This window comes from Lytechinus variegatus, chromosome 17 (genome assembly GCF_018143015.1).
Source record: "Lytechinus variegatus isolate NC3 chromosome 17, Lvar_3.0, whole genome shotgun sequence".
In the NCBI taxonomy this organism is placed as follows: Eukaryota; Metazoa; Echinodermata; class Echinoidea; order Temnopleuroida; family Toxopneustidae; genus Lytechinus; species Lytechinus variegatus.
The window spans coordinates 6,984,598-7,011,962 of NC_054756.1; the positions used below are offsets into that span (position 1 = coordinate 6,984,598).

Below are 27,365 nucleotides of genomic sequence, written 5' to 3' on the forward strand. Positions count from 1 at the left end.
TATATGTATAGCAATGATGCAAACCGTTCATCAGGTTTAGAGGGGGCAGGGGACAGGTTAATGCCTTTATGATATTCATGCCAAAAATATAAAGATTAGAAAAGGCAAAGGAACGATGTATAAAAGTATTGAAGAGAGTTAAAGAGGGGCTACAGACCGTGTGATAAGTGTAATTTTCTTTGACAGAAAAAAAACGGTATCCCCTAGCTCCCCCGCCTCCGCCCCCACCCCTATATCAATTACCCCGGTGACACCCCAGGTGTTTTATTATATAAAATGACTAATAGTTACATTAATCATTGACCCTCCCATTCGCCCGTGCGCTTTCAACACGCAATTTTACCCAACGCACCCAGACAGAGGTTACCGTTATTTTGTTTCGATTTGCACGATATGATTCAGCTCGGGTCCAGTCAGATCTTTTAATAGTCAGACAGTAGTCATAATATTCCCACCTTCTTCTCGCGCTTGACTGCATACCGGGATTCCACACTGCTGGGTAGTCGAACTTTCTGACTTTCGCAGGCGTCGACGAGACTCATGTACGTAACAGTTGGGTTAATAAAGCTATACCTTTGGGACCTGTTGTGCGAGGAGTTATACATTAATTGAGGAGATGATTGTGTATTATGGATTTTTGCTCGCCCTGGTGTGACAATTAGAGGAAGAGAAATATTCGTCATGAATGCTGTGATTTAACTTACTAAAGCACTGATTTCATCGCTGTGTCCATCGCAGGAGCAGTTTGTGGGTAGGAGCAGAAATGATGCCTTGAATGGTAGCCGTAGTATTATTTTTGTCGCTACGGTGAAATCTATTAAGATTATTGTTTTTATCTCTATATCATATCAATCTCCTCGTTGAATTCTGTTCTTACTACCGGTCTACGGGTAAATAGACACTTTCGGCTTGTCCTGTTGTGGATTTATGATAATCTAATAAAGGAAAATTTAGTTTTTGATAAGTGCAATACAATTAAAGTTGATAAACATGAATGACTTGAATGAAGGTGCTCCTCCCAAGAACTCATTTCAAGATATTTCGCCCGAAATGAGGCCGACATCGGCAATGACGTCCGACGTGATTACAAGTACATTGTCCGAATACGACGTCGGCAACAGTACAGATATCATGGTTGTCACGGTAGCTATGAGGAACTCAACATGGCATTCGACATCGAATGCCTCATCGACGATGGACGTGTCAACGATGAACCTTTCGACGTCGGTTCCGTATATTCCAGATGAGTTTGTACTGCCGAATCGAATATTCTTTGCTCCTTTGATATCGCTGATACTCCTCATCGGAATCGTCGCGAACATCCTCGCCATCGTCGCCACTCGCCACGCCATCAGAATATACCGAACTCATCGAAGTCGAAAAGTGACAATTGCCAGCTATTTGATTCAATGTCTCATGATGGTTGACCTCAGCGCCGTGGTCGTTTTCTTTGTACGCGGAATGTTCTATAATTTGTACAATGACGCTTATTTCAAGTGCGACCTAAATTCGGTGACGAATTATTTTTTCTCGTGGGCGGCGGGGTTCGTCAACGCCGTCATGTGCTTCGAGCGATGCGTGGCATTGACCGCCCCGTTTTACTACCACAGCAACGCGACCATTAGCAAGGCGAAAGTCGGCGTCATCGTCGTGCTCCTTCTCGCCTTCATCACCGCGATGCTGCCTATCTTCGGCATCGGGTCGTACAAGGTCCTAATTGCCGGCACCTACTATTGCATCGGACCTGGAGATTTCACTCTCGACGAGACGGGCTACGACTACCACTTCGGCGTTCTCTTCCTTGTAACCGGCATTGGTATCCTCATCTTCATCCACACGTGCAACATCATCGTCATAACGAAAATAATGGAGATCCGAAGTCGATCGATGTCCTTGAGGAGACACACATCGAAAGACGCGAATGACGGGATGAGTACGAAGTCGGCACGATCGACGAAAGAGGAAACGTCGACGTTCATGAATGGGACAATTGAAACGACGTCGTCGAGTAGCATGGTCGGGAATACCGATGCCGTTGATGGTGAGGTTGGCAATCATTCACCTTTACGTGGTGGTCGACGACCTCGGGTGAAGAAGCCAGGGAAGACAGAGATCAACGTCGCCAAGCAGATCATCGTCATCTCCGTCGTTTTCACCTTCTCCTGGTTGCCATTCTATGTAAGTAATTAAGATCATTTTCTTAAACTCCCCAGGATCAATTGTATTGATTTATCATAAAATATGATGAACATTATCGAAAACTCCCATGCAATGACACGGATTTGCGTTAGTCTACTGTGCAAACCTTTGGTGCAAACCCTTCACTCGAGTCAAGGGTCTGAATGTGTAGCCTACTCGTGCCAGTGTACTGAAAGGCCCTCTTGCTTAGAAATGAAACAGCAGGTTTTGTATGTGCTAGTATTTGCGTGAAGACACACTTGTTGATCAAAGTTTCAATCAGGGTCGGTGCCTGCAGACTAGATTTGTGTCGTTGAAGGGTTGGTGTAGACCTACCCATACACACCCTATTCATGTCAAACCACATAAGTATTTTCACGTTATATTTCTATATCCCTGGCTTCACCTTCCTCAATTATCTCAATACTCATGAAGTCTGCTCATGGTACCTTTTTTGTCTGATTTATACTTTGGAAAGCTTAAAACTAGCTATAGGATTTTAAAAAATGTTAATTTCTAATTGGATAATTTCGGCATCTTGCACTCAAAGGGGAATCCAACCCAAATAAAAACTTGTTTTTATTAGGAAAAGAAAAATCAGACAAGTTGATTGGTGGAAGTTTGAACAATATTGGACAAACAACAAGAAAATTATGAATTTTTAAAAGTTGTAAATATTGATAATCACTCTACCCATGGAGACTTCAAATTGGCCGCATATGGGATGTGATAGTGATGTAAGGCAAGGACTACTCTTCCATGTACTCCAATACACATTATGGCTAAAATGTCATTTTCCCCAAAAGTTTTATTTCAAATTATATTTTTCTTTCACGAGGACATAAAACAATATACTCCCCAGGTTATATTTAGATTACTGCCCCAGGGGAATGGGAACTTAGGAGAAAACCACAAATCCCTGATAATAAAGTACATGGCCTATGGGAAAGTTGTCATTGCCCCTTGTCATAATTTACTTACTCAGTTGCCAATTTGAAATCTACATAGTGTTAGTGATCTCAATTTTAAAGCAGCTATAACTTCCTTATTGCTTGTCCGATTTCTTTGAAACTTTCACCATTCTGTTTAATTCATTTTTCTCCTTTCCAACACAACTTTTATGACCAAGGCTAGAATCTAAAATTCTACGTTGACCTCCCTGAATTAACCACTTTGCTTCCGACAATTTAACTATAAAGCATATTGTATACCCGGGATTGTATATCGATTTGGCTGTCATCTTATCATATTCGAAGGGTTTTTATCGTTGAGTGATTGTTATTTTACCATGGCTTCTGCTTTTTTGAAAACTACAATGGTCCCATTCGTGTAGCTATGGTTTTCTCCACGCCATAAACAAACTGGAGATAATCCCAGACACAATGGAAGATACCAATCTAACATATCACGTTGCTCGTGCACAATAACCCTGCGTGAAATTACGATATGAAACTGAATATGAATTCTGCCAACTGAAATGAACTGAGGTTTAGACCACCGGTATTTTAGATTTGTCTAGTATCGGGAAATTACAGCAGGCCTTCGCAATGTAAATTGACTCTGCACTTTACCGAAGCATGATCGAAGGTCGCAATGATTGTTCCTGTGGAACGTTGCAACTTTCTTTTTGATAAAAAGGTAATTAATGCATAATTCACCGTAATTATGCTTTGTGATAATTTGCTCATTCTTCGTGATATTTTTGTTTATTTATGACGTCACTTAATTGCTTCGAAACGCATCGATATTGCGTTATGAGTGGCTCTGTTGTTCTGTATGTGATGTGGTTACCATGGTTTCATGGAGCCCGATCGAGCACGTCTGGGAGGGGGTGTACGGGGTAGTCGAAGGGGGGGGGTGGCACGTTACCTATCCCTCTTACCAATCCCTTGCCATGCGTGGCTATTCCGTACGAGAGATTGTTGGCCCCTTTTGGAGGGCACCACGTCCAGCCCCCCCCCCCCCCCAACACACACACGGGATGGTCGTCCATGCGTAGCCTATATCCCCTATACCTGTCCATTTCCCATTTGTCCCTAGCTTTAGACTTCAGTTTTATCCCATGCACATGACCATGATAATCTTACAAAATAGGCCTATATAGGAAATAGGAAGTCATTCGATCAGAAGTCAATATCCTTCCTATTCATTAGTTTGCGCAATCAAACCAGTTTCAAACACGCTATAATATGGTCTGAGTGTTCAGACTACCGGGGCTGAATTGGATCTTGTACTGTATCTGTCTCGAAACCAGGACAACGTCTTGTGCAAGCTATATCGATGATATTAGCATGGACCTATTACATGATATTAGCAAGTGAGAACGGTGCTACACTTGACCCGCCGGTCCTCTCGGCGATTGAAGTTTCAATTAGGGTCTGTTTGGTTGCAGACTATACTATCAGTTTATATGGTATAACGATTTATATTTTCATTCTTTGTTTTTGTACCTAGTCTTATTCATTTATTGGTATATACATAAGAATTGATTAGCAGCACACATACTGAAAATGTCGATTCACAAGAAATCATGAATTACAATATTACAAAGCAAATGAAGAGTATTCTATTGTAAACTAGCCAATATTAGGCAAACAGTGAATTTGCATGTTTGTTCGGTGAAAGATGTTTCCACGGGTATAATGAATTCGCAACGTATTAAAATGCACTGTATTCGGTTACATTTAACCAAACAAACCTTCTTTGCACGTTAATTGGGTAAACAGTTCTAGAGATAATACAAAAGAGAATTCGGCATGAGAATTCAAATTTCATTGAAATAAAAGGTAAAAGAATAACAATGTGGCATTCTAACTTTTTCATTTTCACCATGGAAGTGATCATAGTGAAAGGCCCGTGCAAACTGAAAACGAGCGTTATTTTTTTCAGTGAGTAGATAACTGAAAATGTCACACTTCCTTTTTCTCTTTTTCTGTTTTTTCCTCCCTCGAATTCATCATCATCCTTAAGTCCTCATTACCCTTTCAATCATCCTATGTTGTTGCTTGTTTGTTTGTGAATTTGCATGTTTGTGAATTTGCATGTTTGTTCGGTAAAAGATGTTGCCACGGGTATAATGAATTCGCAACGTATTAAAATGCACTGTATTCGGTTACATTTGACCAAACAAACCTTCTTTGCACGTTAATTGGGTAAACAGTTCTAGAGATTGTACATATAATACTAAAGAGAATTCGGCATGAGAATTCAAATTCTATTGAAATAAAAGGTAAAAGTGGAGCGTTGTGGCCCAGTGGATTAGTCTTCGGACTTTGAAACAGAGGGTCGTGGGTTCGAATCCCAGCCATGGCGTAATTTTCTTCAGCAAGAAACTGATCCACAATGTGCTGCACTCAACCCAGGTGAGGTAAATGGGTACCGGTAGGAAGTAATTCCTTAAAAAGCTGTGTGCGCTATGAACGCCTAGCTTAGCCGGGTAATATAGGAGCGCCTTGAGCACCTAACAAGGTGGATATGTGCGCAATATAAATACCCTATATTATTATTATTATTAAAATAATAAAAATGTGGCATTCTAACTTTTTTTTTCATTTTCACCATGGAAGTGATCATAGTGAAAGGCCCGTGCAAACTGAAAACGAGCGTTATTTTTTTCAGTGAGTAGATAACTGAAAATGTCACACTTCCTTTTTCTCTTTTTCTGTTTTTTCCTCGGCCTCGAATTCATCATCATCATCCTTAAGTCCTCATTACCCTTTCAATCATCCTATGTTGTTGCTTGTTTGTTTGTGAATTTGCTTGTTTGTTCGGTAAAAGATGTTTCCACGGGTATAATGAATTCGCAACGTATTAAAATGCACTGCATTCGGTTACATTTAACCAAACAAACCTTCTTTGCACATTAATTGGGTAAACAGTTCTAGAGATTGTACCTATAAGGGAATTCGGCATGAGAATTCAAATTTCATTGAAATAAAAGGTAAAAGAATAAAAATGTGGCATTCTAACTTTTTCATTTTCACCGTAGAAGCGATCATAGTGAAAGGCCCATGCAAACTGAAAACGAGCGTTATTTTTTTCAGTGAGTAGATAACTGAAAATGTCACACTTCCTTTTTCTCTTTTTCTGTTTTTTCCTCCCTCGAATTCATCATCATCCTTAAGTCCTCATTACCCTTTCAATCATCCTATGTTGTTGCTTGTTTGTTTGTGAATTTGACCAAACAAACCTTCTTTGCACATTAATTGGGTAAACATTTCTAGAGATTGTACATACAATACAAAAGAGAATTCGGCATGAGAATTCAAATTCTATTGAAATAGAAGGTAAAAGAATAAAAATGTGGCATTCTAACTTTTTCATTTTCACCGTAGAAGCGATCATAGTGAAAAGCCCATGCAAACTGAAAACTAGCGTTATTTTTTTCAGTGAGTAGATAACTGAAAATGTCACACTTCCTTTTTCTCTTTTTCTGTTTTTTCCTCCCTCGAATTCATCATCATCCTTAAGTCCTCATTACCCTTTCAATCATCCTATGTTGTTGCTTGTTTGTTTGTGAATTTGCATGTTTGTTCGGTAAAAGATGTTTCCACGGGTATAATGAATTCGCAACGTATTAAAATGCACTGTATTCGGTTACATTTAACCAAACAAACCTTCTTTGCACATTAATTGGGTAAACAGTTCTAGAGATTGTACATATAATACAAAAGGGAATTCGGCATCAGAATTCAAATTCTATTGAAATAAAAGGTAAAAGGTAAAATTCTATTGAAATAAAAGGTAAAAGTGGAGCGTTGTGGCCCAGTGGATTAGTCTTCGGACTTTGAAACAGAGGGTCGTGGGTTCGAATCCCAGCCATGGCGTAATTTTCTTCAGCAAGAAACTGATCCACAATGTGCTGCACTCAACCCAGGTGAGGTAAATGGGTACCGGTAGGAAGTAATTCCTTAAAAAGCTGTGTACGCTATGAACGCCTAGCTTAGCCGGGTAATATAGGAGCGCCTTGTGTGCAATATAAATACCCTATATTATTATTATTATTAAAATAATAAAAATGTGGCATTCTAACTTTTTTTTTCATTTTCACCATGGAAGTGATCATAGTGAAAGGCCCGTGCAAACTGAAAACGAGCGTTATTTTTTTTCAGTGAGTAGATAACTGAAAATGTCACACTTCCTTTTTCTCTTTTTCTGTTTTTTTCCTCCCTCGAATTCATCATCATCCTTTAGTCCTCACTACCCTTTAAATCATCTTATGCTGTTGCTTGTTTGTTTCAGCTTTTTCCTGTCATCATGATCACTTCAATCTTAATATTAAATCTTAATCTTCTTCTTCTCAATGACAATTATTCATCCTTTCCTCCCCTTAATTATCATGTTTTTTTTATTCCTTTCTCTGGTTAAAAGCGACTAAATCAGTAAATCAGACTTTAATACTATACAATATGATTCTTTTTCAACACGTTAGGATTGTTTTTTGTTTGTCACATCGTCATTGTTTCCGTATTGCACTGGGTTTATATTTCATCAACCTGGGGGCACATTGCATAAAACTTTTGCCATAAAAAAAAACTCAAGCAATTTTTTTGCTAGTTTTTTAATTCTAATTTTCAATGGCATAATTTTGTTTGCAAGAGTTTTGGTTTATTTGCCTAAGTTTTTTTTATAGCAAAAGTTTTATGCAACGGGCCCTGGTCGTATATTTGTTTTCATAAGAATTTACCCCCAAAGGGTTACTATTGTTTTGTGGTAAATCCATAACCTTGACCACACGTGACTATAAAATTATCTGTGGTATCGCGAATTCGTATTTACCATTACCATCAAGGATAATTGTAACAATAAACAATAGCCGATTGCAATAATAAGTATATTGATCAAATTGCATTTAGTATATTATCGCCTGGGTTGTTATACAATATTTACTATTACTATTTTTATTATCGTACTTATTTTCATTTTTGATTCCATTGTTATTGGTATCATTATACCTGTAGGAGTAGTGGTAGTAGTAGTAGTAGTAGTAGTAGTAGTAGTAGTAGTAGTAGTAGTAGTAGTAGTAGTAGTAGTATATAGGAAGAGGAAGAAGAAGAGGAGGAGGAAAAACTAAAAGATCTAAAAATAGCGGTAGATTTTTTTTCTTGTGAAGTAATTTTAAAAAGTAATTTGACTTTTGAATTCAAAATTAGCCAAAGGAGATGGGATGTGTTTTTCGGTGCTCCAATTTTGATAAAAAGGGAGTGATGTTTGTTTTTCTCCTATGAAATGTCTCCATTTCCAGTCTTTATTTTCACTTCGTTTTCATATTTATTATAAATTGCAATACAAAAAGTTGTTTTTTATAACTGTTCCCCTTTCCTCCTCATCCCCCTCCCGTCCAAGATTTAAACTTGAATCATTAGTTCATTATTTTAGTCAAATAAACTGATGGTTTGTTTCCATTTCCTTCATGTGGAGTAATTCGTCAGTATGTTATATCAAATATCAGTTACCGGTAATTAAATTTCCTTGAAATTTTGTTTCAAGCTATATAGTTTACTCATGTATATATTCATGCAAAACATCATACATGTTAAAGACTATAGGCAATCGCATCAAAGTTTACAATAAAAAAAGAAAGTAAATGCACATAATGCAAACTGCATGACATAACATGACTTGTAAAGTATGCATTGTTTATGATCGTCAAGTTCCCTGGTCATGTTGGCCTTATCATATACTGACGACATTTCCTATACAACTTCCGTGCTAGCCATTTTTGGCGTTGTTTTACAGATATTTTGCGACCGCACAAACATGAAAAAACAACAAAAGTTTGTTGATCCTGTACTTCCGCCATAATGATGAAAATTGTATATCTTTTTGTTAATTTTTCTCATTTTAAAATTCACATTTTTTCGTCCCTTCTGTATACGAAAGAGGACTACGTAGAAATAAAAACTGATTTTTTTTTCTTTTGTATTTTTTTATTTTAAAATAGAAGATTTTTTTTAATTTAGAAATGATATATCGGATTATTAATCGCAGAAACATTGTTTCAACTGTCTTTTAAAAACCATCCCCTTGTTTTTTACAACTAGGCGCTACTCTAAACGAAAATAAGTTTCTTGAAGAACCTATACCCAGATTGAAAAGTTTTAAGAAATTGTTCTTGTCTAAAGGCAAAATGGCGAACTCAACAAAAAAAAAGGATGTGAATGAATGAAGAAAACACAAGTCAAATAAATATTAATCTCAACAGTTCAACAGAATCAGATATAATGTCACAATTTTCATGAAAGGTGATATCAACAGATCAAGGAGCTTTTTAAGGAGCTGCGTAAAAGCTTCTTAGTGATATGAATAACGCAGGTCGTAAACGAACGAAAGCGTATCAAATACCATTCAATCGATGCTGCTGTCCCCCAGATAAAAAGAAAGCAAAAAAAAAACTCTGGTGTTTGGTTTTTTTAAACAAAAACCCAGAAAATTGTTGATTTGAATCGATACAGAAAATTCAAACAAGCATAACGCTGCAAAATTTCATCAAATTCGGATGTAAAATAAGAAAGTTATGACATTTTAAAGTTTCGCTTATTTTTCACAAAAACAGTTATATTATGCTCAACCCAGTGATATGCAAATGAGAGTGGATGGTGTCCCTCACTTATTATTTCTTTTTTTATTGCTTGAATTATACAATATTTCAATTTTTACAGATTTGACAGTAAGGGCCAACTTGATGGCATATCCGTAAACTTAACATAATGGTAATTCCACATGTTAGGGGAGGAGTAAAATTGGGGTTTACATGACGATGAGGAGACAATTTGAATTTTTCATATTTCATAATTATAATGAAATACAAAAGAAATAGAAGTGGATAACGTCATCAGTCTACTCATTTGCAATCCTGTCAGGATGTGCATATAACTGTTTGTGTGTGTGAAATTAAGCGAAACTTTAAAATGTCATAACTTTCTTATCCAACATCTAATTTTGATAACATTTTCAGTGCTATTCTTGTTTGATTTTTTTCCCTTTTATTCTAATCAAGTTTTTGTTGGGGTGGACTGGTCATTTAAATTGGCTGTTTTCAACGTATTTTTAAGACGGAATAACATATATTCACAATATTTTATATTTGATCTTAATTTTCTTGAAATTATCTGAAATCAAAATGTCACACTATACTAAAATAATTGTAATTTTTACATCTTTTTCATGAGAAGTAATATAAATGTTTTCTATTATTGGGGAAAAAGAAAACAACCAATTTATTTTAATGCAATAAATAAAGGAAGCTTTGAAGTTATATAATCTACCGTTTACTTTTTATTCTAATTTACTTGATATTAGTGTGGACTTTCGACTTTTAGGGGTAGTAAAAATTGTGTTTTCCATCTCGTCTTTTCTGTATTTTTTTATGTACATGTCCCCCACCCCCCGATATCACCTCAAAATTATAATACAAAGCCTAATTCGACATGGCCTCTTGTCGAGGTCCTGGCGGCTGCTTCCCGAGCGAAGCGAGGGATTTCCTAATTCGCGAAGCGGGCGAGCGCTCTTTTTCGCTCCGGGGCTTCGCTAATATCCCTCGCTTCGCTCGGGAAGCAGCCGCCATGTCCTCGACAGGAGGCTAACTTCGATATAGTTTGTCGACCATAAGCGACAAATTAAAATTAACAAATGCGAAAAACGACACTTGGATCATGGCGTGTTTATACTTATAGTTGCCATGGTGATCGAGATGAAGATGGCTCTGGGAGGCTTCCGAAGAGGTATAGATTGGTTTCCACAAGTAGGTGGAATATTATAGTCCTATATCTGCAAGGATGGGATTAATGTAAACATGCTTTATAGGCACTTCCGAGAGGTGACACGACACTTGCTCCTGCGACAGTTTCCCGAGGCTTTATTTCGTCTGAGATGTAGTAATAGGGTTGCAATCGGGTTTATGTTAGATTGAGATTTAGGGATAGGTTTATGGTAGGGTATAGTGTTAAAGGTCAAGTCCACCTCAGAAAAATGTTGATTTGAATCAATAGAGAAAAATCAGACAAGCACAATGCTGAAAATTTCATCAAAATCGGATGTAAAATAAGAAAGTTATGACATTTTAAAGTTTTGCTTATTTTCAACAAATAGTTATACGAACGAGCCAGTTACATCCAAAATGAGAGAGTCGATGGTGTCTCTCACTCACTATTTCTTTTGTTTTTTTTATTGTTTGAATTATACAATATTTCAATTTTTACGAATTTGACCATTAGGACCTCTTTGCCTGAAGCACAAAATGTTAAAATAATGGAATTCCACGTGTTCAGGGAGGAATGAAACTTCATTTCACATGACAATGGCGAGAAAATCAAAATATTTCATATAATAAAATACAAAAGAAATAGTGAGTGAGTGGTGTCATCAACTCTCTAATTTAGATGTAACTGGCTCGTTCATAATTTATAACTGTTTTGCTGAAAATAAGCGAAACTTTAAAATGGTATAACTTTATTTTACATCCGATTTTGATGCAATTTTCAGTGTTATGCTTGTTGAATTTTTCTCTTTTTATTCAAATCAAGTTTTTGTTGGGGTGGACCTGTCCTTTAAATAAAAACCAGGGTTGAAATTGGTCACTCGATCAGTGTGTGAAATTGAGAGCGGAGCAATTGTCGCCGGAGCAATTGTCATGGAACCATCCAGAGGATATGGGTTTTAAGCAAGTGGACTGAGGTGTCTACTTTAACCCCAAATGCGTGGAAATTATAAGGTTGGCTAATTACGGGCAGGAATCCCAGGGGGAACGCGTCCCCCTACCCAAAATAGTAGGGGGACACAATATCAAATGTCCCCCGAGTGATAACTTTTTTTTTTTCTTGTCAAATTTATGTTTGGCCATATCTTTTTTTCTTCTTTTTTTTGGCTTGTCAAATTCATTTTGGGGCCATATTTTTTTTTTTTTGGGGGGGCTTGTCAAATTGTCCAGCCCCTGGTCCCGCTACCTTTGGGGAGAGATTTCCGCACTTGCCTAATTATGATAAAAATAAACAATGGAAAGAGCAGGAAACGAAAGCTTGCCTTTCTGGTGTTTAATTTTGTAATTATTAGAGAAAAATTCCGGGAACGCGCGCACGAAAGCAATAAGTTCAATTGAATCCATACACGCGATGCGTTTGCGATTTTGTGACGACGCTAAAAAAAGTTACGGGGTGCCAATTTCTTTTCCATTAAAAGCATTAATAGATGAAGTCGAAATTAGACATCAATTTCAATGATGGATTTAGATTTTCTGCCGGATTGATTCAAACCTCTTATTTTTTATAAAATGGAGGTCTGGCGATTAGATGACATCATGGACATTATCTCTCTATTAAACTCGGGTTTCATATTATGACACCGTCTGGCTTAAATGGGGAAGTTCACCCTGAAGAAAAATTTGTTGTAAAAGTAGCAGAAAAAAAAATATTGGTGAAGGTTTGAGGAAAATCCATTTAAGATTAAAGAAGTTATGAAAATTTTAAGTTTTGGATTTGTGACGTCATAAACGAGCAGCTACCCCATATATTTGATTTAATTTTTTTAATGGTTCCTGATGACTTACTGTTTTTTTTTCATGATCGGGTGTGAAATGATTTGTCTATTGATATACAAAAAACGAGCAATAAACAGCATTTTCAATTTTCTGAGAAAATGAAATTACATTGATTTTTTACCATTCGCTTTGTAATGCTGCTCGCATATCAGTGACGTCACAAATCAAAATAATCAAACTGCCTATAACTTTTTCAATTAAGTTGGTGGATTTTTCTCAAACCTTCGGCAATGATTTTTATTATTTTTCCTGCTATTTGTACAACAAACTTTTTGTCAGGTAAACTTCCCTTTAATTTTGCAAACGAAGTACATACTAGCATGGACCTATCAATGTGCAGCCTTCGTAATTAAAACCAAAATGTTTAGAACCAGCGCTCCTCTACAGTCTCGGTAATAAAATGCATTTGATTGGCTTTGGACGCCAATGTCGTAAATCATTCTACAACAGGGCGGATTAATAATTGCTTGCCATGCTGCCCGCTTGGACGTTCTGGTTTTCATGAATGCGCGAAAGCCATTGCAACATATATGGGACAGCCCCCTATCGAGTTAACCCTTTGCATATTTTTACGATTAATTTTAACAAGGCAATAACTTGTGTATGTGATAATCAGTCTTCTCCCTCTATTTTAGAGTAGATCTTCTATAGTTTAGCTGATGTAACTATCTAGACAATAATTATCATCAAGTAGAAATACTGATTGTCTTTAAAAATAAACAACTTTCATTGTGATGACGAGAGGCAAACAAGAGTTGCACATGCATAAAGCTGTCCTATAGCTGGGTACAATAGGCCCTATGTATGAAAATGGCATACAAATAGACTTATATGAATATATATATATATATCGTAAAAATTAGTAGGATAATATAGTTACAACGTAACAATTACAGTACAATCACAACAATCGCAATGAAATATGAATTGATCATTCAAGGTTAATATAAAAATGCCTTCGACCACCTGTCAGCTGTCAGATGTTCACCAAGGCCGTAGGATTCAAAGGCCGACAACAGGTTTATAAGGGACGACACCTGAGCCTACAATGAGGGTGGTTGGGGCACCTGACCATGCGAAAATCTCAAGCAGGTGGTCATTATGCTTTTGTACCCGAGTATTGAAATGATGGGGGCGGGTGGAACCCTCCCCATCCCTCCTCGGTTCTGTGGCCCCCGAGATCGGCAGCAAGAACAACAGCAAGTACCGGTTTGTTTCATAATAATATTTCAAAATGAAAAACTCTGAATTTGTGTAGCGCCTACAAGCTGCCGCCCCCCCCCCAAAAAAAAAAAAATAATGATAATAATGTAATGATGATCCGAAAACATGTGCACTAAAAGTGGCAGTTTATCGTGGAATGATTTCATTACTCAGAAGAGTATAAGTTATTGGTAATCTGGAACAGAAGAGGTTAACTTGGCTCCCTGCATGTACCCCTCCACCTTCTTTCTAGATCAGCCATTGCATATTGGAGGATTAAATTTGAAAGCTGGTGTTCTTCATTGTCGTATATACAGTGATTGTGGATTATGATTGTCACAAAGCGATGATGGGAAGATCACGGGAAAATCATTCCAGAGGATGCGCGCATCAATTATACCCGAATAGGAGCGTGAAAGATTAAGTAGCTAGTTTCCAGGAAACATTTTTTTTCTGCACATCGAAAATGAAGTGTGGGATGACAATTAGGGACCAGCAAATATGACATGGGATTAGATCAAGAGGTTATAAGTGAAGTATCAATGCTTAGACACGGCGTCATAATAATAATTCTTTTTTTATCACAAGCCAAACTCATATATGCATCTGCCAGATGTTTTCAGCATCAATAACAGCCAATAGGTCATAGGCCTAATTTTATTTGTGTTGAAAAAAGTACAAACGATATACTATCCGGTGACGGTGAGGATAGTTAGAATATGAAACAATATGCTAATCGTATTGATATCATAAAAACATAATTTGTTAAATAAACTGACTTCAGGGGTTAGGCCTATATATTTATTACGCTGAGGAAGAATCGAAATAAAAGAGTACACAATGGTTAAATTGGAAATTTGGCGAAAACTGAAATGTTTGTTGGTAGTTTGGTAATGTCATTTTTCTTGTATTTTTTTTCAAACATGAAATTATTTTGTCCACACAATCAATGCCTCAATAGATGAATCGAGAATTGCGCCCTCTATAATATTATAGATAAAATGCAGCAGCTGTTTTTTTTTTCATTTGGGATAACGGAGCAGTTATTTTTCAATCTTTATTCCATACTTGCTCATTCTTCTTATTCCATACCCCCCCCCCCCCCCTTAGTATTTCTTCATCACTCTGACACTATTTTTGAAAAAGAACGATGAATAAAATTTCATCTATGACACACATTCTTGGTGAATGCGTTTCGCTATCAGGAGCATAATTATGAACGAATCAAAGGATTTGACAACTGCTGATAATTACAAGGGCGAGCTTTCATGGTTCGGTGGTGATGCCAGGGCAATTCGATGATAATGGGGGAGGTAAAGCCCCCCTTTTCCGCTTTAAAAAGTAAGGCCCTTCAAACTTTTCATTTCATTGTCTTAATAATAAACAATATTCTCCTTATTAACCCTATTTTAGATCCCACTCCCATTTTTTGTATGCATTATAAGGACAAAATAATAAAAGGGCGGTCATTCCATCATTGTCATCCCCATCCTTATCATCTCCATCTCCATTATTCAAATTATGAACAGATACTACCATTCCTGCTTTATATGTATATTAATCAATTTAATGAGTTTTTATCCGGGGTGGTCATTTTTCAAGAAATCGTCTCATGATAACAATTCCCCTGTACATTCTGAATGTTAACGCAATTTGACAGTAGGCCCGTAATAGATTTTTTTTATGTGTGAAATGTGAAGGGCTGGGTCGTTCCAATACAAAAATCAAAGAAATTGATACAGGCATTTTGGAATTGAACCTTATCTTATACGAATATTGCATCCTAATGAGGAGTCATCTCCATTGTCTCATCCAGCGTAGCTATAACAAAAGTTTAGCCTATTTTTCTTTTTATTTTTGTAGGGGAAGGACAGCTACCCCTTGCTCCTACCAACGCTGGTTATCGAAGACCAAAAATCAACGAAATCGTGCCAACTAACAATTCATTTTCACAATAAAAATTGAATTGCGCTATTGCCGATGTGTCCATGTTAATTCTGGAAATATTGTAACTCTACCCCCCCCCCCCCTGCGACTGAAAATACACGGCTTTATAGTTGCCCCCATCCCCTCCTCATTCATTGCTTTCGGCGTGCCTGGCTATTAATGCAGAACTAATGATGTAGTTTCATCCACTGCTATTTTCAAATTTCCGTCGAAAGGATAAACGAATCGACCTCGGCAAAAGGCCGAATCTTTTGGGTCTTGAAAACCGATATCCTTAAATATCTTCAAAATTGCGTGTGTTGTTTTGCATGAGTTTATGTAAAGTATGTTGAGTGAAAGTGAAAATATAATTTGAAGTCACTTTTGATCAAAATATTATTCAGCCCGTGTGAGGTTATGAGGTTATTTCTGACTTGTATGCCTATACTATTCTTGGCCAATATTCTCAGGGGCGATTCTACGTTATTTTAAGAGGGACAAGAACATCTAAACGTGGTCATGCGCTTATTTTTCTCGATGAAATAGGGGGTTTATACAATAATTCCAAGAGGAAACTATCTCTTGTCGATCTCTTTTTAATGATGGTTTCCCCCATTTACCGCCTTGGCCCTTGGCTTCTCTGAGCATCATAATAATTAAAAAAACATTTCCTCTATCCTTCGTTCTCGAATATCACGTCCTGGTAGTCTGAGAGCATGGCACGAGATTAAAAATGATATATCACATTTGGCATCAGGGGCGGATCCAGTATTTTCCAAACGGGGGCACATTTTCCGAGGATTTTTTTTAAAAGCAGCAAAAAAAGTCTTTACTTTCAAAAGGGGGTGGCACACTTTTGTTTTAACGGCATTTTTACATTACAAATTTAAACGTGCCTCTCTTAAGGGGGACACAGGCCGGCTTTGCCCCCCCCCCCCCTCATGCACTGGATCCGCCAGTTTAGGCATATATTTTAGTCTTGTGATATATTAGTCCGGGGGCAGTGTAAATGGGGGCTTGTTTGCACTTGAATTCACAAAATTTCCATGACCAAGAAAAAACGGAAATGACGGAGAAAGGGAAAAAGGGTGAAATATAATACAATATTCTAAAAACAATGACAAAACTTTCAGAAAATTAGATTAACCGTGGATGAACAAGGGCAGATCGGAGCAGGTCGGGACAGGGGCCAGTTTGCCCCTGTCTAGATTGGCTGCCTGTCATAATTATTATACAGATACCCACAAACATGGACTGTGGTATATGGATCTCATGTTTAGCATCCAATACGCCGACGCTTTCTGCAACTTTCAGAATCTATTAAAAATGCACTTCGAATCACAGTGGAAGGATTAGAGGTCATTGTCGAATGTTGGTGGACCGGGACAGCACATTGTTTTAAGATTTGGACTGGACAAAAAAGTGCAAATACGTCATTTGTCCAATATCCAGGACGACACTACCGTTTTGATTCACCGATTTTCGACAAAGTCTATTTTGTTATGAAGGGCGTTTGAGCCTTTTGACAAAATATTGTCTGTGTTATGAAAAGCGTCTTTGAAATGATTTTTAAATCCCCTCACGAGCTCTGGCAAAAATAACTAAACTGCAGAGTGGTTGTCAGACAATGAAACAAAACTTCCCTCCAGACGAATGCGTTCCTTCAAAGTAATATTTATCATGAATATGATATATGCCAAGCCTATAGCTTGCAGACTACGGAAAGTTATTTCTAGCTTGCAGATATGAAAATGATTTCTGGTCTGTTTTGTATCGAAAACAGGACCTTCGATTTAATTGCATGCCGTAACCCTATCCACAAAATTGGGAGGAAATTGATATAACATTCGCATTGATTTTCACTTCCTTTACTTTCTTCAGATTAATTAGATTCGGACTGGAGACTCCACTTACACAAGTACACTGTAAAAACTGTGGCGTTGAAACTGACACCAATTGGTGTTAATAGAGAACCACACCCTGAGGTGTTACAATAACACCCTAGAGATTTAACAAAACACCAAAGAGTGTAAATGTAACAACCATAGGTGTTGTAATAACACCTATAGGTGTAAAACTAACACCACCAATTTAACACCGGTGTAAAATAACTGATGTGGTCCTCTATGTACACTGGTTAACACCACAGTTTTTGCTGTGTCCGGATATTTTGTGTGTCACTTCTTAATACTAATAAGTGTCTTTAAGAAGAAGAGGAAACGTCTTTCTGAATTATTATCATCGTGGCATACTTTTGTAAATGATGATGGAGGCGGGAATTGGAGATTATTATGTAGTTGTAAATTATTTGGGTGAAACTAATGCAAATTTAGTGTACTTCATTTTCTTCTTTCTCCTTGTAACACCATCCCTCTTTATCGTTACCACCTGAGACATGCATTTCTTTCATTATCGGTCATCATCGGCTGGGATCGGGTTTAATCGTTACCGTGACTGCCTTTCAACTCTGTCAATCCGCACTTTTCGCATCTACTACCATGACAACGGAGGTGCGTTCTACCTCCATGGTTGTAGAGAGTGTCTCCGTGGAAATGGCAAAACTCTCTATCACGATCGGCAACCATCGATTGCGGTCGTATCTCTTCGCCGCTGCCTTTCAAGTATTTCTATCATGATCGGCTATCAGCGGCTGTGGTCGTATCTCTTCGTCGCTGTCTTTTAAGTATTTCTATCATGATCGGCTATCATCGGCTGTGGTCGTATCTCTTCGTCGCTGCCTTTCAAGTATTTCTATCATGATCGGCTATCAGCGGCTGTGGTCGTATCTCTTCGTCGCTGTCTTTTAAGTATTTCTATCATGATCGGCTATCATCGGCTGTGGTCGGGTATCTTCGTCACTGCCTTTCAAGTATTTCTATCATGATCGGCTATCATCGGCTGTGGTCGTATCTCTTCGTCGCTGCCTTTCAAGTATTTCTATCATGATCGGCTATCATCGGCTGTGGTCGGGTATCTTCGTCACTGCCTTTCAAGTATTTCTATCATGATCGGCTATCATCGGCTGTGGTCGGGTTTTCTCGTCACTACCTATATTATGAAGTATATTTTTTTAAATTTTGATCATGATGTTGGAAAACAGAACAAATCGACTTTGTATGCCCCCTGTATGCCAATATACATTTGTATGTCATCAGTATTAATAAAAATGGGGGGGGGGGGCTAAACTCGTAAGCCTAGGCTTTGTCTTAGTATTCAACACATTAGCTTATTATAATAACTTTCCATTTCTCGAATAAAACGACGGCGACTCCGGTTAATTTTTCGGCAGAACTTGACCTAGAAAAGGATTCATCACACTTGCATAATATTGCTGTCCCATTGTTAAAAAAAAGGCAGACTGTGTCGGATTTCGGCAGAACTTGAGGTTGGTAATTCCTTCTTAGCCATTGATCTCACCAGCTAGTTGAATGTTCATCCTTGCCCCCTACGAAAGACAAGACCAGTTTTATTCTTGGGCATAGCGTTAAATCCTCTCGTACTTTGCCCCAGCATTCATCAATTAGCCTTACAGAATAACTGTCAGTCGTGTCTCGTATAATAAGACGAGGATTAGCAAAGGATTAATGACTTAAGTAGGCATACGTAAGTTCAATCTGTTGTGCTCTTATTCAGAGAATAAGCGTTTCATTTTGATTGTTTTGGTTCCAATATAGGTTGACGTAAGAGACAAAAGAACCCCGACTGGCCGGTGTCTTGTTGCGTACTTCAATGGTCCTATTCTTATGACAACGATATAATTACCCAGCGTCTTCTCATGCCTCAGTCACATTTGCTCCGACTTTTCCGACTCGCCATACGGCCGCCGTAGAGCAAATGTGACTGAGGCATCACACTACAAGCTTAGTGATGTACTAGTATATAATAAGATGCACTTGCCGACCCAGTTTAATAACCATGACAAGACAACTTCAAAGTTGTGCAGTCAGGCCAAGGAATCCGTGAGTCGTGCATTCCTGTTTCGCGATGCATGCCGGCGGGACTTCTTTTAAGTCTATCTATCCATCTATCTCTTAAAAAAAGAAGTATATATCTAATTTTGTTCACCCGATACCTACCATAGGTCCCGGATGCAAATTAATTGAGTCACCCACACTGATCTGTATACAGATCAGTGGTCACCCATCACGTTCGTCATTGACCATGAGCCAGTGAGTGGGCCCCCATTAGCAGGAATTACCGTTGGCAGTCATGCATTGTCCTTCTCCAGATCATGGACCTGCGCAGCCCAGCAAATTTTGTTTAAAATAACACTGATTATCAAAAAGCGCAGTTCTTTGAGGAAGTATCTACATCAAACATTCTATCTGCTCGTATTCCGGATGTTCGCGGCATTTTCTTCACTATCTTGCACTTTCATTTTTTCAGGATGATTACAATAAAAAGGCTGGGATCATATTATTATTGTAGTGCCGTGTGATTAATTTCTAAAGTGGATTATTGATATCACATATCTTTCTTCGTGGTATAGTATTGCATTTTGGATTCGTGATTTATGAGCAGATGAGGAAATTGGTCGATCATTGTGGATTTTTACAACAAACTGTGGATGTCGAATTATTTCATTGATCGAGTCTTCGAATTGCTTGTAATAATGAGCAAGACAAGAACTGTTCACTGTGCCGGCCTCGGACACAATTAGCCCGACATCAACCAGGACATAATGACACAGACCTACAGTACACAAGCCTGCTTTGATTTCAAGAACTCGATCTGAAAACACCACCGGTAAACTAATCTGACTGAATGAATTTGAAATAAGGGCAATTACGAATCCCGAAAAGTTTCGTCGTCATTGAAGGTTTGTTTATTAAAAAATGAGGGTATAGGCTGAAAATTGGCGTCACCATTTCAGGGCTGCGATCCAGATATGGAGGAGCATAATGACTTTTTGCCAGTATCGCTCTTTCTCAGCGTGCTGCTCGTAGTTGGTGTCACGGCGAATACCCTAGCTCTGATTGTAATCCGTAGGTTTTTTGGAAATTCGAGATCAAGGAGGTCGTCCGTCCCTTCTGTGCTCGTCCAGGCCCTCGTGATCGTTGACCTATTCAGCACGATCGTACTAGTTGCTGAAAATGCAATCAGTAGATGGATATTTCCTGGCACGGCGCTTAGGTGTAACGTTGCTTATATCAGTCGTTTGAGTGTCGCCTACGCCTCGGGGTTCATCAACGCATCCATGTGCTTGGAAAGATGTCTCGCCTTTCGCGCGCCATTTTACTACCATGACAATGCAACTGTCTTCAAAGCGAAGGTAATAGTGGTCATTGTAATTGGTCTCTCAGTATTTCTCAGCATCCTTCCGTTACTCGGCATCGGGAATTACGCTGCGCAAACGATGGTGACACCGTACAACGCAACGATCGTTGTCTGCACTCCCCCAGGTGAACTGGGCTCTCGGAGCGACCTCGGGAATAGAGTATTCACGGCGATTTATGCCATTGTTGGTGCTTGCATGCTGTTGATTATCTACGTCTGCAACACGTTAGTTATGTTGACCCTTTACGCCCTTGGAAGGAAAGCGACTGGTCTGAAACGACTGGGACGCAGTGAGACCGCAGCATCATCGCCGTCAAGTCGCTCCTTTACGTTATCAGTCCCCAAGGACAATATGCGTAAGCAAAGCATCGATGGTGATACGGTTGTCAGTACCAAAGACGATAATATCTCGGCTAAAATGCACCCAGAAAAGTCAAGAGAAGGAATTGGGAGGGAGATTCGATTAGCGTATGTGGTGGGAATGCTATCAGTTGTCTTCACAATTTCCTGGCTACCATTTTATGTAAGTGATGGTCAACGTATATAGGGGGTCAGACAATGTATATAAAATCCAGCTGTGCGTGGGGCAACATTTATGCCATTTTACGATGTCTGAAAAGTGTTCTGTGGACTATAACGAGGTACATGAGACTGGCTGTGCCCCCAGACAGTGGGGGAACATCCGACCCTAGCCCCCCCCCTCCCTTGAGAGCCCCAAAATGCTTCTTAGTGGGGAAATGTCGTGCATACGCAATTGGAGACCTTTCGAGGAGTTGTGCTTATCAGTTTTTCTTGACACAAATCACCAATAATTGGAACAAAAGACCTTTTTTTGGCGGGGGGGGGGGGGCTTGTCAACATTAAAAGTGCTCATCCCTCTTTTGGAAAATCCTGGATCCGCCCCAGACCCCATATCAAAGGAAATTGCAATAATGATAATTTAGGGCGAGGGGAGCAGTTTGACCTAACTATGAAAAAAAAAATTTGAAAATATCCTTGACTGATTTTATGTTTTTCTTAAAGTTCATAAACACTTTTTTTTGTAGTTCACCGTGATTTTTCGAAATAAACGCGCGCTGCATAAACTTCTCGTTTTGACTTTTCAAACATGTTTAATGAATTTCTTGTAACTGCATGCATGCATGCTCACCATTGAAGACGCGTTTTCTATTAATTCGAACAATGTAAATGATTTTAAATAACTATCCAGGTTGACCATATTGCCTTGCTTCGATTATTCTTACCATGTTTTTTTCTTCGCTTTTGTATCGTTTCAGGTCCAGCGTCTTCTCAAAGCTTTCGACGTCGAGCAGCCGGAATGGTATCTCCTCCTGGTCATCTTCCTGCTCGTCAGCAACCACGTCATCGACCCGTTCGTCTTCGTGTTCATGAAGCAGCAGAGTCGAGATGCCCTCAAGGACCTGTGCATGAAGTGTATTTGCTGTCGAAGATGCCGACCGCCCCCGTTGTCGTCAAGGAACACAGTGAATGCACACGCTAATGGTAGGATGACATAAATAATATTACGTTTTTATTTATCCCGTGTGAGCTAAAAGAAAAAAAAATGACACTTCAGAAATCCCCATTTAAAGGAAAGAAATATGTCATGAACTTGCTTGTCTATAATATGATTTTCATTTAGCCTATACTCAGTGGCTAGATATTTTTATTTTTCAAATTATTGTGGTGGTTTGACGAAAAAAAGGTTATCAACATACATTTTAGGGGGGCGGGTTCCGTCCCCCACCTCAAATTTAGAGGGGAAAGGACCCCCCCCTTCCCCTGAAAAATTACACCTAAAAAAATGGTATTAAGAGCAAATCTAACTGGTTGGAGAAGAACAAGGTTTATATCGGTAAAGTGCCAATTCGTCTATGCTGCCAACTCGTACACTCACCGTATACATAGCCTACTTTCAATTAGTCTAATGCCATTCTGTCCATTCGCTTAATTACCACACGGTCTAATATCCATTTTATTTTCATTCATTTCGCTCAATTAAAGCTCAGTCCAATTAAACCAAATGGTATATGGACTCAATGGCTATTGGACCGTCTGGTTATTAGACGAAATGGTGAGTGGACTAAATAAATTAGACCATATGTGACTACTGGAAGAACTGAGGTTTGACCAAATGATAGAAGACGAGTTGGTATTTGGACGAATTTGTATTAGACCAAAATAGGGAATAAACCGTTTATAATTATACAATGAGATCAAAATGAAAAGCAGCTTTAATAGTAAAATGGAATAATAGGAATAAACCGTTTATAATTATACATTGAGATCAAAATGAAAAGCAGCTTTTATAGTAAAATGGAATAGAGAAGATAAACGGCTTGAAAAGGCATGGCCATATACCCCAACAAGAACCAAAAATTGCTGAATAAAATATTTTTAGATATTCCACATTCAGTGAAAAGGCATCTTTTATCTAAAAATTTGAACGCAACATTACTAAACAGTATTCGATTGTCATTCCCCCAACAAAATCTATTCCCACAAAATGGTTAGAATTCACTTCCTTTCCTTCTACTTAGAAATTCAAGAGCTTGTTCGTCAACATTTCCTGACCTCAAAATTCAGCCAAGATCGAATCATATTTCATATTCACATGAAAAACCGAAGTGTATACCAAGAGAGATCAAACTTATACAAATTGGCCTCTATATATTTATCATGATGGCTTAATGATTGTGCAACAAAATTATTACAGTATATTGCCATGATATAATAATAATAATAATAATGATAACATAAAGAGCGCAGAAACTTTTCACTAAAATATATATTCTACTTCACTTTTTAGGTCTCATGAAATGCTTTTTAGATGTGTTTTGAGTTTTGATTTAAATTTGTTTACTCATGGTGCTTTCCTAACTATTATACTCATCAGCATCAAAAACCAAACTTCACTTAACAAGTAAATTACATATATTTCTATATAAATGTAGGCTTCTAATGGAGCGTTGCAAGAAACTTGCGATCAATTGCAGGTCTAATTTCGGTCCCTAAATCAATCATAACTTTTGAAATTGATTGCGAATGATTGCTAATCTGCTTCTTGAAACAAGGAGTGTAATCCAATTTGCTGTAACTCAAATTAATAATATCAATTGGAAAACTGCAACAGAATGTCTGCAGTTGATTGCAAATGTTTTCTTGCAACACCCCCTAAGTCTGTTTCCATGTTTTTGTTTCGTTTTGAGGTAACTGATTTGCATAAAATATTGAATTGATGGTTCGCCATACACCTAGCCTGTCATCAAGGCGGAGGCTGCAATTATAGTCCTTGCTGTTATGCTGATTCAGAACGCGTCGAGCGATACGTCTGATGTGGCAAAGACTACGAACTGTCTAATCAATATTCATGTTTATTCCAAATTATGGCGGATTTATTTTCATAAAAGCCGTGATCTCGAGGATAATCGTATAGAGTGATTGCCTGGTAAATTGCGATTTTTCCATATATCCTGTTGGTAAGGCAACAAATATATCCCTCCCGTCGTCAATAACGGATAAAGAAAGTGACGTTATGTCACATGACTTATGTATGAGATATCCATTACCTTCCTTCTTTCCAGCGTACATGTATTTCTGATTGGTCTGATTTATTTTTTAATAATAATAATACATTTTTATAGCGCCTTTTCTAATACAAGATACAAAGCGCATTACGAAAAACTGGCGTCATCTCATTGTCGATAATAAAAAACAACAACATCCAAACAATTCGGTAGTCTTTGCCACATCAGACGTATCGCTTGCGTTCGGCATTACAGCAAAGACAATGACTGCAGCACCCGCCTAGATTATAGGCCACCATATAACGTGTCTGAAATTTTTTAAATGTCAAAGTTATTGCTCGCTCGTTTCGCTTTCTCCCAGCTTTTTTAGACTCTGCCCCCAAACGACATGTCTACTTGGCCCCGCTTACATTTTCGGCTCATGGCACGACCGTTCCGTGTCAGTTTACTCACTAAATCTAATTAATTTGCCATCATTATGTAAATATTTTTTTCCTTTTCAAAAATTTTATTTTATTTTCTCAATTTTGAGGTAAATTAAGCGATTTTTCTCTTTCATTTCCGCCTTTCCTCAGGGAATCAAAACCGTGGTGCATCGAGGAATGACAGCGGGATCAATAATTCGAGAAATGATAGCGGGATCGTCGTCGTCGTCGACTCCACACTCAACCCCACCGAAGCCCCCACCGGAAACCCCGCCCCTGACGACATCCACCTTGACATCGCTAATAACCGCGCTACACACTCAGCATCATGACGTCACTTCCTCTGTCGTAAAGCAACCGATTAAAACTATAGTTCAGTACTCGAGAGCCAGACAATCATGCAGATACAAAAAATATACTGATTTCGAAATGAAAACTATATGGACATCGAAATCGAAAAACTTCGTCGTCGAGAAGAAAAATAAACAAGGACGGTGAAAAATGAAATGTGTCAGTTTCATCGAATCTGATTATTGAGAGACAGGACGAGGTCTGCCATTGATTGATAATTCAAGAGGCTATATAGGACCCGAAAGCTGCAAAGTAAGCTGCACCGCCTGGCGCCAACTCTCAAGTGTATGCTTGATTTGGAAACGCAGTTTCACTGCAGGATCGTAAAGACATCCTGAAACTAGCTAGGGAGATGGAAATTTCATCCCTTATAATTATCCATGCTCAAAACTTCTCTGATATTTTTAAAACTGGTTGGAGTAGCCAAATTGACTAGACCAGTAGTCAGCTGGGAGCAACTGATATGACAATCACTGATAGTCACATTTCTAACATATATTCTAGTCAGAAATAACTCTGTTCTAGTAAAATACGACTAGAAAATAGTCAAATATGACTAGAATAACAGTTGCTCCCAGCTGACCCTATATTACCTAGTCATTTTTTAACTGATTTGTTTTTAGAGTGTACTGCATCGTGAATGATCACGTAACACGATGCATCTTGATAAAAATGCAATATTTCTTCTGTACTTCTTTGTTTAAGTGTTTTTATAACAAATTTGCACATACAAAATTGTCGGTTTGATTTAGGAAATGAAATCGCATAAAAATAGGTGAACAGTTGGGAAAGATGCAGGGGTGACCACATCGTTATTTTGTGTGACCACTAATAATGCTGGATCTACATGTATTAATGTCACGACTTGTGAATAGGGAAATCACTATATGCGTATTATATATCTGTTTAGTGGTCAATGACGAGCCAGAGTTATGGATTTTCAAGCTTTGAATGTAGAATTTGTGACGTCACTTACCAGCAACTCCTCCTCCCATTGAAAGTTCGGATGGAAAAACAATTGCCGTACTCGGTTTTGACGCCTGCCCCCGCTCCCTATTGGGCAATAATATAATGTCGGATACAGCCCCGACTATGATCTCAGAAAATTGAAAATACTTTTTCCTGTGCATTCATTACAGCGATAGTAATACTCATTAATGACTTTGTGTTGAATTTACGGTATGTAATATTACATGAATGGCGCTGCGTTCATGACTTGTGACGTCAAAATTAACACGCAATTTTAAGCATCAGATGAGTTTAGTCAAACTTTCATTTAAATGCGTTACCCCAATTTTATTAGTTTGATCAAAACTATAAGTTTCACGTTTGGTTTAACTTCCCCTTCGCCAAAAAAAACCACGTTTTTTTAGTTTTGATTTTCAAATGAAATGTGGAAAAAAGGTCGCTCTAAATTTCAGGTTATTGCCTACTCTTTGGCCTTTTTAAACAGTACCTTTTAATCTATAAGTTTGTGGTGTGCATCTGCATGTGTGCGTATATTTTTTTTTCCGAAAGAATAAAATAGACATAAACTAGAATTGTGTTTTCGACAAAGCAGACGACAAAGTAGACGTTGGGTGGTTTCAACATAAATTATGAGAACTCAATTTTATTAGTGTTGTTTGTTGGTTTGGGTCTATTCAAAAAAATATATTTCCTATATATAGGCCCGTTGCACAAAACTTTATTTATTTCTACTCTTTGTCATCGTATGCCGAGCGATCTGAGCCTGAAAATTTGCCTTTTTTATTGTTGGACAATGTTGGCACGGCATGGGCAGCTACAGGGGGAGGAGCGCCATATCGCCCCCTGTGAATTTCAAGTTGTAAAAAATAAGAAGAGAAAAAAAAGAAAAATGGGGGAAAAACAGACAAGTATTCATTTAAAAGAGTACTTGGTTGTGTCACTCTGAATCATCACTGTTATTTTAATTGAGAGAAA

General features: G+C 38.1%; 1 protein-coding gene across 2 annotated transcripts; it reads left to right on the forward strand.

Moving 5' to 3' along the window:
* The first annotated feature begins 331 nt into the window (after positions 1-331).
* Positions 332-26,636, forward strand: LOC121431454 (5-hydroxytryptamine receptor 1E-like). 2 transcript variants are annotated; one of them, XM_041629029.1, is made up of 3 exons: positions 332-2,178; positions 22,396-22,621; positions 25,221-26,636. In XM_041629029.1, exons 1-3 carry the CDS (start codon positions 991-993, stop codon positions 25,400-25,402), a joined length of 1,596 nt encoding a protein of 531 aa, XP_041484963.1. In that variant the 5' UTR covers positions 332-990; the 3' UTR covers positions 25,403-26,636. The 2 variants fall into 2 exon arrangements, with proteins under 2 accessions (XP_041484963.1, XP_041484964.1); XM_041629030.1 differs by lacking the exon at positions 332-2,178 and adding an exon at positions 19,814-21,641.
* Positions 26,637-27,365: the final 729 nt, after the last annotated feature.